The 17,761-nt window shown below is 41.3% G+C and overlaps 1 protein-coding gene across 1 annotated transcript in view; it reads left to right on the forward strand.

The window, feature by feature from the left end:
• The first annotated feature begins 1,212 nt into the window (after window positions 1-1,212).
• LIN9 (lin-9 DREAM MuvB core complex component) overlaps window positions 1,213-17,761 on the forward strand; it is a 38,350-nt gene continuing 21,801 nt past the window's right edge. The window contains exons 1-5 of the mRNA XM_033056390.1: window positions 1,213-1,291; window positions 10,925-10,957; window positions 11,975-12,069; window positions 14,520-14,624; window positions 16,449-16,582. Of these exons, the coding sequence (XP_032912281.1) occupies window positions 1,213-1,291; window positions 10,925-10,957; window positions 11,975-12,069; window positions 14,520-14,624; window positions 16,449-16,582 (446 nt within the window). The remainder of the gene's footprint in view (window positions 1,292-10,924; window positions 10,958-11,974; window positions 12,070-14,519; window positions 14,625-16,448; window positions 16,583-17,761) is intronic.

Raw genomic sequence — 17,761 nt, forward strand, 5'->3', positions numbered from 1 at the left:
AGAATTTTGGTTGGTATAATAGTGGTAGATACTGTTATCAAAGCTAAACCTATGTCAAGAGTCTGGTCCATGAGCAATTAAGGTACTTGTTCATGATGGTATCTTCTTTCTTGATGCAGAAGCTTTAAAGTTCACTGTGCTGCAGAGATCTAAGAAAACTACACCAAAAAAAAAAAAAAAACCAACACTGCTGTTGCTTTCAGGGGTGAGATGGAAAAGGGCAGGCCACAATATAAGGTGCTTCTTAGGCAACCAGCACCCACTGTCTGGGGTTTGTTGGCTTTCCCTGGCACTGGGTGAGAACAAGTGAGACCTTGAGACTCCCAAAAGGCAGAGTGCCACAGACCCTGACCGCGGGGCCAGGCTGGCTGTTCTGGGATTGTTGTGATCCCTTACCCCTCCTGGAGCCTCACCTCTGCAGTCCTTTACAAACAGCAACAAGGAAAACAGGCACAGTTTAGTAAAAAGTTACTGCTTAGTGAATGACCATGGATGTAATATAATGGGATTGTGTCAAAGACTCAAAGCCAGCACAGCTACTTTGGGGTGACCCTTTGTGACAGTAAACCTCCACCTCCTCCCCCCATCCTGAACTGCCAATCACCTATTCCCCCTCATCCCGCATCCTAAGCACAGGGAACTGCTGGAGCAAGTCCAGAGGAAGACCATGGCGGTGATAAGAGGGCTGGAGCACCTACCCCATGACAACAGGCTGAGAAAGCTGGGGCTCTTCAGGCCTGGAGAAGTTTGCGTGAAGACCTCGTGGTAACCTTCCAAAAGGACTCTGGCAGGAACTGTGGTAGAGATAGGACAAGGAGTAATGGGTACAGACTGGGAGAGGGGAAAGTTAGGTTAGATATTAGGAAGGGTGGTGCGACACTGGAACAGGTTCTCACCCAGAGCAGCTCTGGCTAGCCCAGCTCTGGAGGTGTTCAAAGCAGTTTAATGGGTCTCTGAGCAACCTGGTCTAGTGGAAGGCGTCCCAGCCAGCGGCAGGGAACTGGAACTAGACTGGAAATAGTATAACGTCCAGCCGACTCCTGAACGGCGGTAGTGTGGTCCCGCCGGCTCCCGGACAGCGCTGCTCCCTCTCCCCCCGCCGGGCCCGGCTGCTGCCCCCGGGAGCGCCGCCCGTCCCCTCACGGCCCGCGGGCGGAGGCCCCGCCCCGCGCGCGCGCCCGCCGCGCGCCCGGCCCCGTCTCCTCCCCCAGAATGCCCCGCGCCAGGCAGCCTTTGAAAAAGCGGCGCGGCTCGTTCAAGATGGCGGAGCTGGATCAGCTGCCTGACGAGAGTGAGTAGGGACCGGTGCCCCCGCTCCCGCCGCCCCCTCGTCCCGCCGGGACACCCGCGCCGTGCCCCGCCGCCCGCCCGCCTCCCTTCTTCGCTTCCTTCCTCCCGCCGCGGGCGCTGTGCGGGGCCGGCGCCCGAGCCTCCTCCCTGGCAACCGGGCCGGCCCGGCCCCCCCCACCCCCCCGCCGTCGCCGCCCCTCCCGGGCGAGGCCCCGGCCCGAGCGGCGGGCGGGGAGCTCCGTCCCGAGGGTGCGACCCCCGCTGCCCTCGGGGGTGCCGGGGCTGGGCCCCCCGCCGCGCCCGGGCGGCACCTGCCGGGCGGGCGGGGCGGGAAGCGGGAGCCGGGCGGGGCGCGGTGACAGCCCGCCCTGCCCGCGGGGGTCGGGGCAGTGCGGAGGAAGGAGCGTCCTGGCCCCGGCGAGGGGTGAGCTGCCCGCCGCTCCGGACCCGCCTGTCGCCCAGGAGGGCTAGGAGGGCTCGTGCGTTTGTAGCCCGTACCTTGCAAGGTGCGAGTAGCACGGCAGGGCTGGGGGTCAGGGCGTGCACACGCTGTGTCTAGGGGGCACTGGTGAATGCCCAGGGAAGAGCTCCGAGACCCTGTGTTGTGTGTCAGCAGCAGAACCCTGCCTGCAAAGGGAGACAGCATGTAAACATGTTTTCATGCATGCGGTTCTGTGTATCTGCACCTCGAGTGCTGTGTCCAGGTCTGGGCCCCTCGCTGCTGGAAGGACATTGAGGGGCTGGGAAGAGTCCAGAGAAGGGCAGTGGAGCTGGGGAAGGGGCTGGAGCATGACTCTCTTGAAAAGCAGCTGAGGTGGCTGCTGGTGTTTAGCCTAGAGAAGAGGAGGCTCGGGAGTGGCCTTATCACTCTGCTTCTGAAAGGAGCGTGTAGCCAGGTGGGGATCGGCCTCCTCTCCCAGGCAACAAACGAGAGGGCATAATCTCAAACTTCAGCAGGGCAAGTTTAGATTGCACGTTCGGAGGAATTTCTTCACTGAAAGCGTGATTGGACATTGGAATGGACTTCCCAGGGAAGTGGTGGAGTCACTGTCCCTGGAGGTGTTTAAGGAAAGACTGGATGTGGCAGTTAGTGCCGTGGTCTAGTTGACATGATGGTGTTTGTTTAAAAGACACGATGGTCTCAGAGGTCTTTTTTAACCTCATTGATTCTGTGATCTCCATAGTGTTTGCGTGGATGTTGTTTCCAAAGAGCACAGGGATTTGATAAAAACTTAATGTAGCTAAAAACCAGACATGTATTGCTGTATGTGTGGATTCACACACAAAGTACTTGAGTGTTACAGAAGAGGGAATTATTCAATATAAAACATGTCTAGGTGCCATCTTGAGATGTCCTCTTAGGAACTGTGAACTCCTGCCAAGCATTTACTAGTTTCACTAGATGTGCACAGAATGGGGCAGACATCTTTGGGTAGCACTGTTTTGTTCAGCACCATGCAAGTTCATCAAGATACCAACACTTTCCATATCCAAAGATGCTCAAAAAGAGGTGACTTGGAAGGGAAATCTCGCTTCTGGCTGCTCAGTGTGGGTCTTTGTTACAGCTCCAACAACTGTCAGGAGAAAAATTGGTTAATGTGCCCACATGGCCGGTGTCATTGTGTTAACTGAACAGATTTATGGAGGATCATCATAAATTATGGATAGAGCTGACACTCTCAGCTTGGTGCAGCTCAGTCATGGAAGCTGTGCTGCATTTAGAAACTGATTAATACAAGTCATGGACCAATTGACACGACTGTAATTAATAATTAGCAGCAGTTTATTGCTTATTAAATGAACTTTCCCTGTTCATTAGAATGGGCAATGTTTAAGTTACCGTTCCTCCATTTACCTTGCCCATTTTCCAGAGAAAGCACTGTGTGTTTCAAGAAATTATTGTGAAGTATGAAAAATAACTTTTTTCTCCTCTGTCACTTTTATATTGCCTTCAGTGACATCAGGAAGATTTGACAGGTCTGTCACTTCACCTGTAGCAGATACCATAGTAGAGTGTGTGACTCAGTTTCCCTTAGGAATGGGCTATGCTGGTCACCCTTGTCAGAAGTGCCATGCTTGGCAGGTGAAGCAGGCGCTGTGTAGTTGGTTGTGAAGGCAGCAAGCTTCTGCTGTGCTGACCTTGACCTCAAGGTTTGTATTTACCTAAGTTTGGTGCACGTTGGTGGGTGGTTTTCATCAGACAGGGAGCTTCATGTTTTCTGTAGCACTGCTGAACTGCTAGAACTGTGTAAGGAGTGGCTGCCTTGTGCTTCCATTCCTATTCTATCCAGTTTTGGTGATCTGGATGTTTTCAAATTACACTAATTACTGCCACATATAGTTCTTTCATTTCCAGTCTTATGCTTAACATGAAAATGTAAACTAGTCCTGACTAATTTAACACTGACTTCATACAGCTCTCGGTCTGCAGCTTAATATGTAAAGGATAATAACAGTAAGCATTGCAAAATTGTTTTTGGAATATTCTTATGGTATAAAAATAAGTTCCAAAGAAAGTTTGAATAGTTCATGACTAAGAGACTTTGAAATTAGTGCATCACCCCTGTGAATTTTCTTCAACATAGTTTATGGTAAAGTAACAGACCATACCTGGGTTTTCACGTAAAAAGAACTATAGGTAAACACAGCAGGCTTGGTGACAGGAAAACTGACATTTTGCTGTATGGTAAGAACCACACAGTTTTGCTTTCAGACTGGATGTTTGATGAAGTGGAATTTGTCCCAGAGTATTCTAATAGCACCTACTTGCCCTCGGGCAGGTTCTGTAATGCAGCTGGGCAGTGACTGTTCCTTAACCCAGGAGTGAGATGAATGTATTGCACACGGTTGTCTCAGGATACCTGCTTGTTTTATCTGCTGCAGTTTATCTCTAAAGCTGTTTTTCTGTCCATGTTGAACAGTACGAGGGTTCACGCTGACAAACTAAAATGGTGCGCAAGTTCACGCGCATTTCTTGTCGTTTGAGCCCTGTGCTGTGCCAAGGGAGAGCCATATACTAATTTGGGATGTGGGTGAAGAGAGAACAAATCTGTGGCAAGCCCTCTAGCTGAAAAAGTGCAGAATATTAAAGGTCCCAATAGCAGAAATACTTCAAATACTAATAATTTGATTTATATTTTGAAGACAAAAATTTGTTTCTGCAGGCTGTTGGATTGGTGCCCAATGAATGACTAATTTTAGTCAATGCCTTTTTTTTCCTTCTTCTTATCTCCTGGTAACTTTGCAGTGGAGGTAAATGGTGGGCAGCCTTGGTGCTGCAGACCAGATGGCTTTTTCTCTGTGTCTCAGAAGAGGGAAACAGTGGATTGTATTGAAGCATACATAATGCTGCCCTGTCTCCTGCTACTGGTAATAGCAATGTGATTTGTGGGCTGCGTGGCTCTAAAGCTTGTGCAGTGAGGGGAGGCTCTGATGTGAAATGAACTTTCTGCTGAGGTGAGGCTCTACTAAAACAGGCAGCACGTGCAGATGTGACTAAAGATTTTCCTGGTCCCACTGGAGGCAGAGCTTTGCTGGGAACAGCACAGGCAAAGCCACATCTTGGTGCATCCTTTATTGTCCTGGTCCCGCTGGAGGCAGAGCTCTGCTGGGAACAGCACAGGCAAAGCCACATCTTGGTGTGTCCTTTGGCACAAGCAGGTCTGAGGGAGAAGGGTGCTGTTGGAGGAGAGGGAGATTTCTACATTTCTAACAGGAGAGTGATAACTCAGGATCAGGGCACTGGAGTGCGCTGTTTCTGCGCTGCGCCTGGGCAAACTCCTGCAAGTGGCAGGTGAATTGGAGGAGGATGCACACTCCAGGGGTAATAATGGGTGTCAGGGTTCAACTTGTACAATACTAATTCTGAAGTCAGTGTTTTGCCAAATACTGTGTGTTGGTAGATGTGGTTGGTGCTATTCATAGGGGCTTGTGTTTTAGGCAGGAGGGAAGTAGGATAAGGATCTTTCTGCATGGGTTTTTATCACATGGGAGGAGGTTGCAGTGTAAGGGCAGCAATTTAAGCAGAAATTGTTGTCTTTACCCCCCAGCACAACCTTTTACTGTGGTTCAAGGGTCCTCTGCTCTGTTGCTTTCCTAGACAGCTGCAGGAGGTTATCGCACACCTCTGGTACTTCTGTTTTCCAGCCCAGCACTGCTGTGGCCTGGATGTTTGAGAGAAAAAATCAGCAGAACTCTGTGAGATTGCAGTATTTGGAAGAAGGCTCAAGCTTCTCTTTGTGGCTGCTATACAGTATTCACAACTAATAATTTTTGGGATTATTTGTGCTGCCTACCTTTAAAATTGTATGTTACCATGGTATCAGCATATTGTCCATTATGAGAACACGCTTTGTTATTGTGATTCTTGTCTACAAAAGTCCTGTAGAATGGTTCATATGACTGGAAAACCTACTTCGTCATCCAGTAGTTAAATTAGGATTTGGAAATACCCATATGTCAATTTATTAGTGGGCTCATAACATGAGAATACTGACTCATGCTTGAAGTGAAAAGTTAGTGTTTATTTATTTATTTATTTACTTACTTATTCAATGAGCCCAAAGTTTGGGGGAAGCTTTAAAAATTCCCCAAAGCCACTTTTCCCTCTGATGCGTGTTCTTTACTTTCAGAGTTCTCCTGAATAAGCTTTCCTTGCAGTGGCCAATTGTTTGAGATGCTTTCTGTGTGAAACAACTTGTGCCGTGCTTGTGTAGATGAATGATCTCTCAGAGGATTAATGACTCAGTCTATAATAAAGGCTCATGGGTTTTTTTTCCCTTCTTCTCCATGAGTTTCTTCTGTCACACCATTTTTAGTGCTGGCAATGCAGATTAATTACATAGGTTTTTGAGGTAGTCATGCAGCCAATGTTAAAATAACTGCTCACCTGTGCAAATTTAGACAAAATAGTGTAATGATCTGGAGAGGAAAGGCTTTACATCGTGTAGTTGCTGATCTGGATCCTAGAATTTTCTATATTGATTCAGATATTCCCCTTTGTCCCCACACATTAGTGAAATCAGTAGCTATAGAACATCCCTGTGGTTACTTGGATCATTTATTTTCAAAATTATCAGCTGTTACAGATTCATTATTAAACTGAAAACACTTTCACAAACATAATATGCATGTGTGTGTTCCTGTTTAGATTTTCAAATCAGCAGTTGAGAAGCCACATTTAAACTGCTTTACTTCATCTTAGTACTGAGAATGTTCATAAGGGCATTCACAGCTGCCCATATTGAATTGTGGTCAAACTCCTCCCCTTTTGTTCGGTTACAGTGTTTTCAAATGAGGGGAGGCAGTAGGTGCTTGGTTTTAATCTTGAACCTGTCTTTTATTTTTGAAAAGGGTAAAAGCTTTTGCACTTTTCTCCCACACCTCAAAGCCTTTCTCCACATCAGAAATACTTTTCTGAGAGTTCATATGGCCTTTAGAGGAGTTGGTTTTTTTTACTCTCTTTATTGCAATGCTCTGTGTGTCCCCCATTGAGCTGGGAGCAGGAGGCTGGGGCAGGAGGAAGGATTCCTGGGCATTGTGTGCTCAGAGGGAGCAGCAGTTCAGGACTGGAGGAGCTGTCCATGCATAGGGATCCACTGCTGCAGCCTGTGGGTTTCTAAGCCAGCCAGACATGAAAACATCAGGGCCTTTGTCATGCCAGGCTTGGCAGACCTGGGATGATTTTAACCTTGGTGGTTTTTTATCAATTCGGCTTTTATCCGGACTTCCTGAAAATCATTTCTTGCAGGTGTTACAAAACACATAAATGCACTTACTCCTGACTCTTACTTATGAGCTTCCTGTTATGACACTATTTAATACCTCATAATCTACAACACAGTTATTTTTATTGCACATCTGTGGTGCACATATTTTACAGAATCATTAGGTTTGGGTTTTTTTAGAGCCAGGAAAGGCCATTATAATCATCCTAGATTCTTCATTAAACATGCTGGTATACTTGTATTTGGAGTTTCTGTGCATCAGTTTCAAGCTTCCTTTTTGGCTACAGTTTGCTCTTTAAAAATGTATTGAATTTGATTTAAGATTTTGAGTTACAGGGAGCTCAACGTGTTTTTTCTTGGTATAGTTACATAAAATCTGTTAAACTTCACATTCATTGCTAACTCGAGTTATCCAATGTAATCTTTCACAAGACAGATCTAGTTATGCCTTTCCTTAAAAACAAAAAAAAAAAAAAAGGCAGAGCTATTTACCCATCTGAATTCTCTTCCTTTGTAGATACTTGTGATCAATGCAGATCTTGACCTTCTTTGGGAATAGCAAGATTGGATTGTCTTAACTTTCTCACAATAACACATGTCTTTAGATCTTGGAATTTATCTCCTAGATCTCTGCTGAACCTTTTCCTAATTTTACAGACTTAGTTAAGTGTGAACACTGTGTTCAGGTAATTAATTAAGTAACAACATATGCAGAGTGCTACTTGGATGGATAGTAAGCTAAGGTAATTTACAGTTTGCACTGGAGCAGTGTGCAGTGTAGCCTCCTGAAAACAAGCCTTTGAATTCCTGAGCCACTGCTGTGCTGAGCTTCCTGTGCTTCCTCCCTAGGTTAAGGGCTTTGCTTTTTTGCTCCCAGTATTAAGAAAATCACCTTTGAGATCCTCTGAACCTGGAGGAGCTAGAAGTAGATTTTATTGTTATACCCTGTATGATTCACAGGCTTTATTTCTTGCTTTCCACCCATTTGTTTTTTAAGTGTTTCTGGAAATGAAGTCTGTGTCATTGTCATAATAGATATTTACATTCAAGTGTGTGTGTATTCTGCTTTAATTTCTGTTTATAATTAAAATGCAGGTTAAAAAGACTGCCACTGATTATATGTTTGTTACTCAGCACAGGAGTATGCAAGAATACTGGTATTTAGTGTAAGGCTAGTATATTGTAAATCTAATCATTATTAAATTATTTAGTTAGTAAAATCTTGCACGGTTTTAATAAACTTAATCTATCCTGCATCACTTTGCAATTTTTATAGTTCTTGAAATGCTTCTAGCTGTGTTACATGTTAGTTGATTTTTTTATTGTAATACAGTATTGCTTTGATCATCATCCTAGTTTCTGGTTTTGTGGCCCTGGTAGTATTGACAGCACTGCCCAACTGAATGGAAAAAGCGGGGAGAGGTTCCATACTCCTTGGAGTTTGGTGTTGTTTAGAGTAGCCTCTAAAATCAATGTAGAAGAACCTGACAAGAAAAGCCGTGTTGTGTCATATTGTTTACCTTTGAGGTAAAATGTAGCTTATGGACATCTCCATTGTCATTTTGGTATCCTATATATATTCTAAAACTTTAAGCTACAGAAGTGTTGATGTTAATTTTCTGCACTTTGTTACAGTAAAATAGTTTAATTTAACTTTTGAACTTCCATAGATCAGGAATATTTTATTTGGACACTTGCATTCCTAAATAAAGATGGGCTGGATACATTAATTACAGGTCAAGTGAAAACAAATGAGCAGCCCTATTCTAACATGCATTTATGGGAGATTAACTATCCCATGTGGAAAACTCCTTGGCAACTAATGCTGTTTTGGAGTGCTAATCTTGTAAAGCTAGGAAATAGCACGGTAACCTTCTGCTGGCCCATCATCACTCTCACAGGTGAAGCATCCCGTAGTTAACAAAGCATTTCAGGAATTCTGCTGTGAGATTGACACCGCCCCAGATAAAGCTTTGCTGCCTCTTACTGAGCGTTTCTCTTCCATTGTTAACAGTGCTCATACTCACCCGGGACTGGATTGATTGAACTTGATTCATATCAGCAAGAAAATGAGAAAAAGAGGAAAATGCTTGTATGTTCAGATGAGATCTCTCAGAATAGTGATCTGTTCTGCAAAGGCATTATCTCCTCCATTTGACAGTCCTGATGACCCTGCTCCTGTGTCTCCATCCCCAATGACATGTTCTTAAACTGTATGTAAATTTGGAACTCAGTAGTTCTTCAGTGCTCTTAATGTTACCCTTCAGAGCCGTTCATTCTTGGTTGATAGCAGACTACCCGTGTATTTATGCAATCACAGTGTGTGGCGTTGACTTCTAGCATAAAATGTAAAAAAAAAAAAAAAGTGATACATTGAACATACAGTTTAGTTTCAAGAGCTGAATTCCCTGTGACTCAGATCATCACAGAATCCTGTTTGTGTACGAGTCACTGATAGGTCTCCAGCCCAACAAATGTGATAGGTAAGAAATGTGCAAGAGGTGTGACAGTATAGCCCAGGTGTGGCACCGTGGCTTTGACATGTAATCCCAGATGTGGTTGCTGTTGTAGATTTGAACAGCTGGGAGATACTGGGGTGGAAGCTTTCTAAACCTCCAGTGAGTCAAAACTAGTTCTATTTCATATCTTAAAGTGTTTTTTAAGCTTTTGGGGGAAAAGAAATAAAACTTTGTTCCGTTTTCCTTTCTTTTTTATATTGAAATTTTGTTTTTTAACAGATGGCACAATAAGATGGCAGCAAACAAAATACTGTGGTGAAAACCTAAGGGATTAGGGATTTTTTTGCTGTTGCTGCACCTGTATTCTCTTTTGTGGCCCAGCCCAGTCCTAAACACTCAGTTCTCTGGAAAGGCACAGTAATTCTTTTGGCTCTGTGATACTCCCTGGAATGTATTTTCTTAGAGGCAAGTATCTCTGGCACTGTGAGGATAGTGAGGTAAGGAGCTAGATAAGTGGCAGCTGCAAGAAATTTCTGGAGCTTTGGTGTCAGAAAGCTCTAGGAGCAGCAGTGTCAAAGAGAAGATGAAGGAGAGAGAGGGAGAAGTGGTTGTCACACAGGAACGTAACTGGAAAGATAAAATTGATTTGAGAGAAAAGCACGAATCTGGGGAAGCATTGTTGTGCAGAAATACTGTGCCCTATGCTAATGGAGTTGCTTCAAACAGCTCGGTCTTAGACACACATTTGAGCAATTCCTGAGCATCAAGACCCACTGTAGTCAGGCGCACTTTTGTTTTTCCTGCCCCAGGAGCGTTGGCAGAGGTTCTAGAGATGCAGTGGAAGGGGAGCAGTGAAAATTTTGTGTTTATTACACTGTTTGAACAGTTTGAGCAAAGTAACGATCCTGCCTGCATTTGAGATCTGAATCTTCTGCCTTTCTGAATAGAGGTACCACCAGGGGGCAACTAGCTATCCATCTTCTTCCTTTGGAGCATAAACTGCTCCTTTCCTGGAAATCTTGCGCACTGGAGAGTTTTCAAGTGGTAGGGAATAAAAAAAAAGGAGTGTTTATGAGTTTTCTTGTGAGTTATAAAAAACATTTGCAACTTCATCAAACAAGCAGCCACGTAGAAGAATGTAGTTTGGACATTAAGCCTGTTGGGAATTTGCTGTGTTAAACCCAAGTGTTTAACATCTGAAGTTGTTTTGTAGGCATGAAACTAAAGGAAGAATCCAAAATGTGAATATGCTTTCAATATTTATTGGTAATAAACACATAATTCTATGCTTAGTGCCATGGAGGGTGTGCTGGATTCGCTCATTCAGCTGTGAAAGATTTTAATATTAAATTCCACTTTCTGCCTGAGAATTAAGAATTAGTAGAGTCTGCATAGGGTGTATGGTTTGAAATACTTTGTGATTTATGTGGACTTTTTGCTATATTGCAGGTTCTTCAGCAAAAGCACTTGTGAGCTTGAAAGGTAAGAAATTAATATGTTATTTACTTGTACCCAATCTGACTTTCAGGTGTATTTAGTTTCTGGCTTCAGCAAGTTCAAGGAAATCACAGACTTTTTTGTTGAAATATGATTGGGTTTGTTGTAGGTATTTGTAGTTCTATAGAATAATAATCCTTGGCAGTTGATGTATTGTTGTGGTATATTTAGACACTGCTCTTCTGGGTGAAATTCCTGAAATGTGTTTTTTCTTCAAAAGTACTGCCTAGGCATCAAGTTTGATGAGAAGATTGGGGTAATCTTTCATCTCTTGTGGATGAGATACAGGAAGGATTTTTAGTGAGACCTGTACATGTGACAAAATTTACGTTAGGAAGGCATGTCACAATTTTATGGTGTTCTCTGTCAGCAGGTTGGGCTAAATCAAAAACCTTCTGCTTGTATTTTTTTCTTTGAAATTGTCATCATGAACATTCATACAAATTTTGAATACTTCTGATTTCCCCAATAATTAAAGCTTCTTTATGTATTACAAGGCTTTTGTTACACAAAGAAGGAGGCATGGTCTGTTAAATATGTTGTAACTAATGCAGATTTGTTGCAATAAAATGTTATTTACTTGTTGGTGTACACCCACTTAATAATTTTCCAGAACTAGGTGTTTATGTCTTGTAGAATTTTGCTTTGTCCAGGTTTCAATTACAGCCACAGTTTTACTGTTGATTTGTGTCAGTCTGACAGTGGAAGTAACTGATTCCAGCAAAGGAGGTTTCAAGAAACCTAAACATTGTTATAATTTAAAAATACTTGTTTGTTTCTCCTTGTAGTGAAAATCTCCTTCAGTTTTTTGGGTTTTTTAAATTAGTGTTAATAGCTATTTAATAAAAATACTGAAATCTAAAATCTGTTTGTTACTGAATTGAAAGATGTTACAAGTAAATATTTTAGTTGATGATGTTTTACTTGGTTTTGGACAGTAGTTATGTTAAAACATGCACATACATATGTATATATGTTAATGATGTACTTTCTTCTCAACAGAGGGAAGTTTATCCAGTTCGTGGAATGAAAAATACAATTCTCTGCACAAAACACACATTTGGAAAAGCAAGAATGCTGGTTCTGCAGTGGAAATGGTAAGAAGCAATAAGAAGCTTCAGGATTCGTAAAATACCATACAGTGAATTATATGTAAGGGTCACAAAAAAAGACTGAGATTGATAGTTTTGTAATGTCCAAATGTGAAACTATATCTTTCACAGGCACTTTGCACAGTTTGCATAAGAGATGAAAACATATTTTATAAATGAATAATCAAACACATTAAATTGATGACCTCGTTCACGATAGGTGGAAATAATTTCCTGTCTGTTTTTTTTCGTAAAGCAAATGCTGTGTGAAGTATCTGTACTGTATCTACCACCTTGAGCTTAGGAGTCACCAATTCTGATCAGCTTTTGTATCTCATTAAATATCTCACTTCTAGTTACAGCTGAGAACTGAAGCACAAAGGAAAGGAAGGTACTGTCAGTGAAATTTGTGTATTCTGAGAACTTTTATAGGCAGCCTTACGTTAAAGAACAACCTCGGGGTGGGGATATGAAGTGAACCTGCAACTTCCAATGGGATGTCTGGTGTTTGGGTTGACCTTTTCAGTCTTGTGGTTTATTTTTGCTTAGCTGTTTGTTTTTTGTCCTGTGATCTTCTCCCTGGTATTTATTTTGGTTGTATTTATACAGATGCATATATACACACGTGTTGCCATGTGTTTATGCTAGAGAACATAAGGTCTGCAAAATGCAGCTCCAGACAGAAACCAGGACTTTGTGAAGACCCTTAGTTCCTGCAGTTCATGTCACTGTTTTCAGCTGCTTCCCAGGAATGCCCATCATCTCACAGAAACAAGCGTTGCTGCTAACTTAGAAGATCACATGTGCTAAAGACCCAAAGTGACTGGCTGTAACATCTGTATAAAAACATTGTCAGTCTTTAGCTATGGTGGTAAAAATATGGAGTCAAACTTTGAATGTAGCCCAGTGTTCTGTAGAAAACTGGGGGAAAGATCAGAGCATAGTCTGACCTGCTGGCAGTGACCCATGTTGCTAAGATGTAATGGAATAGTTTGAGTTTACTGAATGCTGAAAGTTTTGAAGACATGTTTTACTGTTGGTTGAAAAATCTTCCCAAAAATGCCTGACCTGTTTAGCTACTATGGATGATACCTCTTTGCAACACTTGTTATTTTGCTCTGGTGTGAGGCATAGAGAGTCCAGAGTGATGAAACACTCTTCTCATTTTGGATAGTTCTTTGTAGCAGAGTTTGGCAGTTTCCATTGAGGGTTGTAAAACAGTTTGCTTGGTCTGGATCACGATCATTTGATTGTCTTGTCAATTTATAGTTCCTCTGTCCAGTGTGTGTCTTTCCTAGTTTGTAATATCTTCCAGGAATTAATGTTTTCGTCTGTGCACTGCATGTGCTTAGGTGTCTATCACATGCAGAGCACTTCTGTTACTTCAGTACACTTGTATAGTTTTTTTATAAAATATATATAATTTAGAGTAAGAGAGGCACATTTCCTGGGAAAGCCCCATGTTCAAATGGCGTGGGACAGACAGATTTTTAGCTGCCACTGATTAATTTAATAGAAAATATCTCTTTTCAAGCCATTAACCAGTCACAAACATATTAAATATCTTTCTAAAGTGTAAATGCTTGTTAATGAAATATGATTTAACTGTGTTGTTTTATTTTGTCTCTGGCTCTTGTGCTGGGCCACAGAACCCTCATGTAAGGAAAAGGAAAAGCTGATTCCCTTCAGTGCTAACAACCAGTCACAGGTTGCTCTTTTGTCCTCAATGAAAGCGGGAGTCTTTTGTCATAGGGTCAGATGTTGAAGAATAACTAAATGAATTTTTTCATGACACAGTTGCAATATCATTTCTTGTTTTCAGTCAGCCTTCTAATTATTTCTGAACTATAGCAGTGCACAAGTAACTTTCACTTAGCATAAATTCTAAATTCTTTTTCTGAGATTGTCACATAACTTATTCAGGATTTAGTTTCTTCAGACTCAATCTTAGCATTTTGCTATGTAAATACTTTCAGTGAGTTAAAAAACCAATAAACACACATCACTTTATTATAAAATTCTTGCTAAAGTTCTGTGTAGCTGAGAACATACAAAACAAATAGTGTTTGAATAAACAAACCTTTTTTTGATCCAAAATTCAAAACAAATTGTTTAACATATATACTACTTAAAACCAAGGCAAACTAAGATACACAAGTGTTTAGACACCTAACTCTAATGGAAACAAGTGGGAGTTAGGCTCTAAATACTTCTGTGAAACTGGGCCAGCAGTGTAGTAATGGTTATAGTTAGCACTGGAAAAGCCTGGAATCTTGAACTCCTTCTCTCAGTCCTTACATCTCTAAGTGCTAGGAAGGTACTATTTATTGTGTACCATTGCCTGAAAACCAGCAGGTGTCCAGAGAAGAGATTTTTCATTTCTCTCACTATGAATTCTGTGCATGAGCAGAGAAATCAAGTTTCTTGCTTGTAATTCTTAATTTTGTTCCATACAGCCCTTCAGAAATTCAAAACGGAGTCGGCTCTTCAGTGAAGAAGATGACAGACAAATAAACACAAGGTCACCCAAAAGAAACCAGAAGGCTGCAATGGTTCCACAGGTACCTACATACATGTATGGAGATATTTTTACCAAAAAGGAGATCAATCCTATCTGTTTTAGTTAAAAATTAGAATATATTTGCTTTTCAAGTTGCATTTTTGGTTTATTAATCTTTTTGTGAGGAAAAGTGTTGCTAGAAGTAAGCCACTATTCAAAACAAATTAGTATTTTTCTTTCTTACAACTGGTTTCTTCAGTTTGTTTATGGGAGTACCTGTTCTTTGTCGTCTTGGACATGAACATACAGAACTAGAAAGGATTCCAGAGTAACTGCCCATTGTGCCCCTTGAAACAGTCATCTCCTGTAGTCAGCAAAAAATTATTCAGCTTCAGTTTAAAACTGCCTAAGTTTCTTGCACTGATTACATAATTGAGAAGGCTGCTATATAATTTAATGTATCCCAGCAAGTTAGGGTCTTTGTTTTAGATTTGTAACCTGTTTTCATGGCCAGCTTTACCTTCTTGATCCTAAACGCTAATTCTCAGTAATGCTAAAATTCTCATTTCAAAGAGCTTTTTTTTCCATCCTCCACTTGATTGTCCACTCCTTGATATAGCATGAAAAAGCAGCTGTCATTTGTCAGTTTTTATTGTTATGATAAAAAGGGAAGCATCTCTTAGTCTCAGTGAATTAACTTTGTAGTACCTTTGTCATCCACATCACTTGTCTGTGCCATCACCTTCAAGGCTCAATTTACCTCACTGAAAAAGTACTGCTTGAATACTGCCTTCTGAGCTGTGCTGTGCATTGTCTGATGTGGAAAGCTTGGCACTCACCATTTAGCTGTGTTTGTTCTGCCAGAGGTGAGAACCTTGACATTTCTCTTCATTACCATGATTTCTTAAGAATAGAAAGACTTGGTAATGTTCTAAACCCAGTTGTTTTGTGCTTAAATGTCTGATTCTGGAGGTCCAATGATTGCCAGATAAATATTTGTGAGGGACTGCAGCTGTTGTAGTTCACAGATCTTGCTGTGTGGCCCAGCTTTGTTTCCTAGAGTTCCAGTGGGAGAAAGGGGACCTGTACCTAGTGCAGCAGCAGCCAAGAAGGTGCCTACCTTATCCTTTATCCTATTATTGCTGCTACTAAAGTCCAAAATACTTTCAATGTTTGGGGAAGGATAACTGATGATGGCATGGGGACCCAGTTAAAGCTACAGTCTCAAAAAACTTATTTTTTCCAGAAGAGTTTCTATCTTTCCATCAGCTAAGACAGTCATCCTTAGAATAAAATTGCAGAATTATTTTTTTATGGTCTTGTTTAAACATGCGTCTATCTATTATGCAAGACAAGTGTCTGTGGATTTATCAAATAGCTTTCAAATGTAGTTAAAACTCAGTTGATCATTTCTCTTGCAGTTTTCTAAGCAGACACTGCTCAAAGCTTTGGCTGTGTTAAATTCTTCAGCTTGAGAAGAGTGAGCAAGAGTAGAAGCTCTAGTGCAAATCAGGCAGGTGCTGTTGCTGGCATCTGATCTGCAACACCAGTTATGCTCACCTGAGTCAGTCAGTGGGGCCCCAGAGATTTGAAGTCTGTATGTATTTTAGTACCATGCTGTTACCCATAATGTAGTTTTCAGTGCTGGAAAATGTTTCTGTTAATAGAGCTTTGTATGGAGATAATGGTATTGATCCTGTTAAAGTTTGCTGCTGTTCTGTTTGATTGCATTGCTGATACAATACTGTAAGGGTTGTTATAGATCTGCAAGAAAACATTGCCATGAAATAATATGTGCAGGCTTTCATCAGGAAAATCTGGTTTATTTGAATACTGAAAAATATTAGATTCTGTTTAACTGTTTCTTTTTTCTTTTACTACACAGAAGTTTAGTACGACGATGTCTACACCAGAAAAGAAGGTATCACAGAAGATTGGCTTACGGCTTCGTAACCTGCTCAAACTGCCCAAAGCTCACAAGTGGTGCATATACGAATGGTTCTATTCAAATATAGATAAGTATGTTTGGTTTGTATAATTATATCTTACTAGTATAGAAACAAGTAATTCTCTGAAATTGAGCTGCATAGTTCTGTGTATTGGTTGGATGCTTAAATCTTCTTAAATATTCTTAAATCACTAGTTAGAGAAATCTATTTTGTTTGGTGGTGGTGGGTGTTTTTCTTTTTTCTAATGAGCAGCATTATGTGCTGTTTGTTCTTTGCAGCTACCAACTTTAGAAAGTCTTCTGTGGAAGGCCTTCCTTCATGGATATAATTTTCTTTTTATGACCTCTGCCTCTACCAGATACCAGATTTTATTCATAATGCTTTTAGCGTCCGAAACCATGAAGACAACAGAACACTTTGACTTTTCTGAACCCTTGAATCAGTGTTAAAGGAGATAGGAAGGACACTGCTTCTTCATAAAGTGCTGCTTTCCTAAAAGGTGTAAATGTTGGGATTAAATATTTTTTCCCCGTCCTGTTTTTATTGTGATCACTAACAGATCACTTCAGGCTGTGACTGTTCAGCTCTTGTCCAGATATCAGCATCCTTCTTGGATCTCCTAATGTACTTCCTGGGATGTTTCTGCAGTTTGTGCCTCAGAGTTTTTGGCACTTTTCTTTTAATGCCGCTAGTACAGTGGTGTGAATTGTTTACGAGAAAAAATTTCATTTCTAAAATGTAAAAACCATTACTGATGAATGGAATCTTAAAATCTAGTACTAATAGATGCAACACAGTATTTAATATTCTAAAGAATGGCTGCAGAGTTAAGCATTATTTTCCAGAATATACAAACAAAATAATTACTGTTTTTTCCTTCCTATTCTAATAACAATTGCTTTTTTTCCTTAACGGAGAAGGCAGTCATAGCAACAGAAAAACATTTTGGCATATATTCATCAGAAGTGGAAAAATTTCATACCCATTTTAGTTAGTTTTCAGTTGATCATCTCTAGGATTTCATTCCTTTGAAAACAGTAGTCTTTTCATGCTTTTCCCCCCTTACTTGAAAAAAAAGGAACAGAAATCCCCAACCCTACTTATTTCTAGGCATAATTTTAATATGTGACATTTCATATAATGATTTTTACAACAGACAAAGAACTTCTAGCTTATTTTTAAAGAATTGTCTATGAAACTTTAGGTCTATGAGTAGCCTAGAATTTGAGTTTAGCTGGTAATTCTGAAA

This window comes from Catharus ustulatus, chromosome 3 (genome assembly GCF_009819885.2).
Source record: "Catharus ustulatus isolate bCatUst1 chromosome 3, bCatUst1.pri.v2, whole genome shotgun sequence".
NCBI classification, from domain to species: Eukaryota; Metazoa; Chordata; class Aves; order Passeriformes; family Turdidae; genus Catharus; species Catharus ustulatus.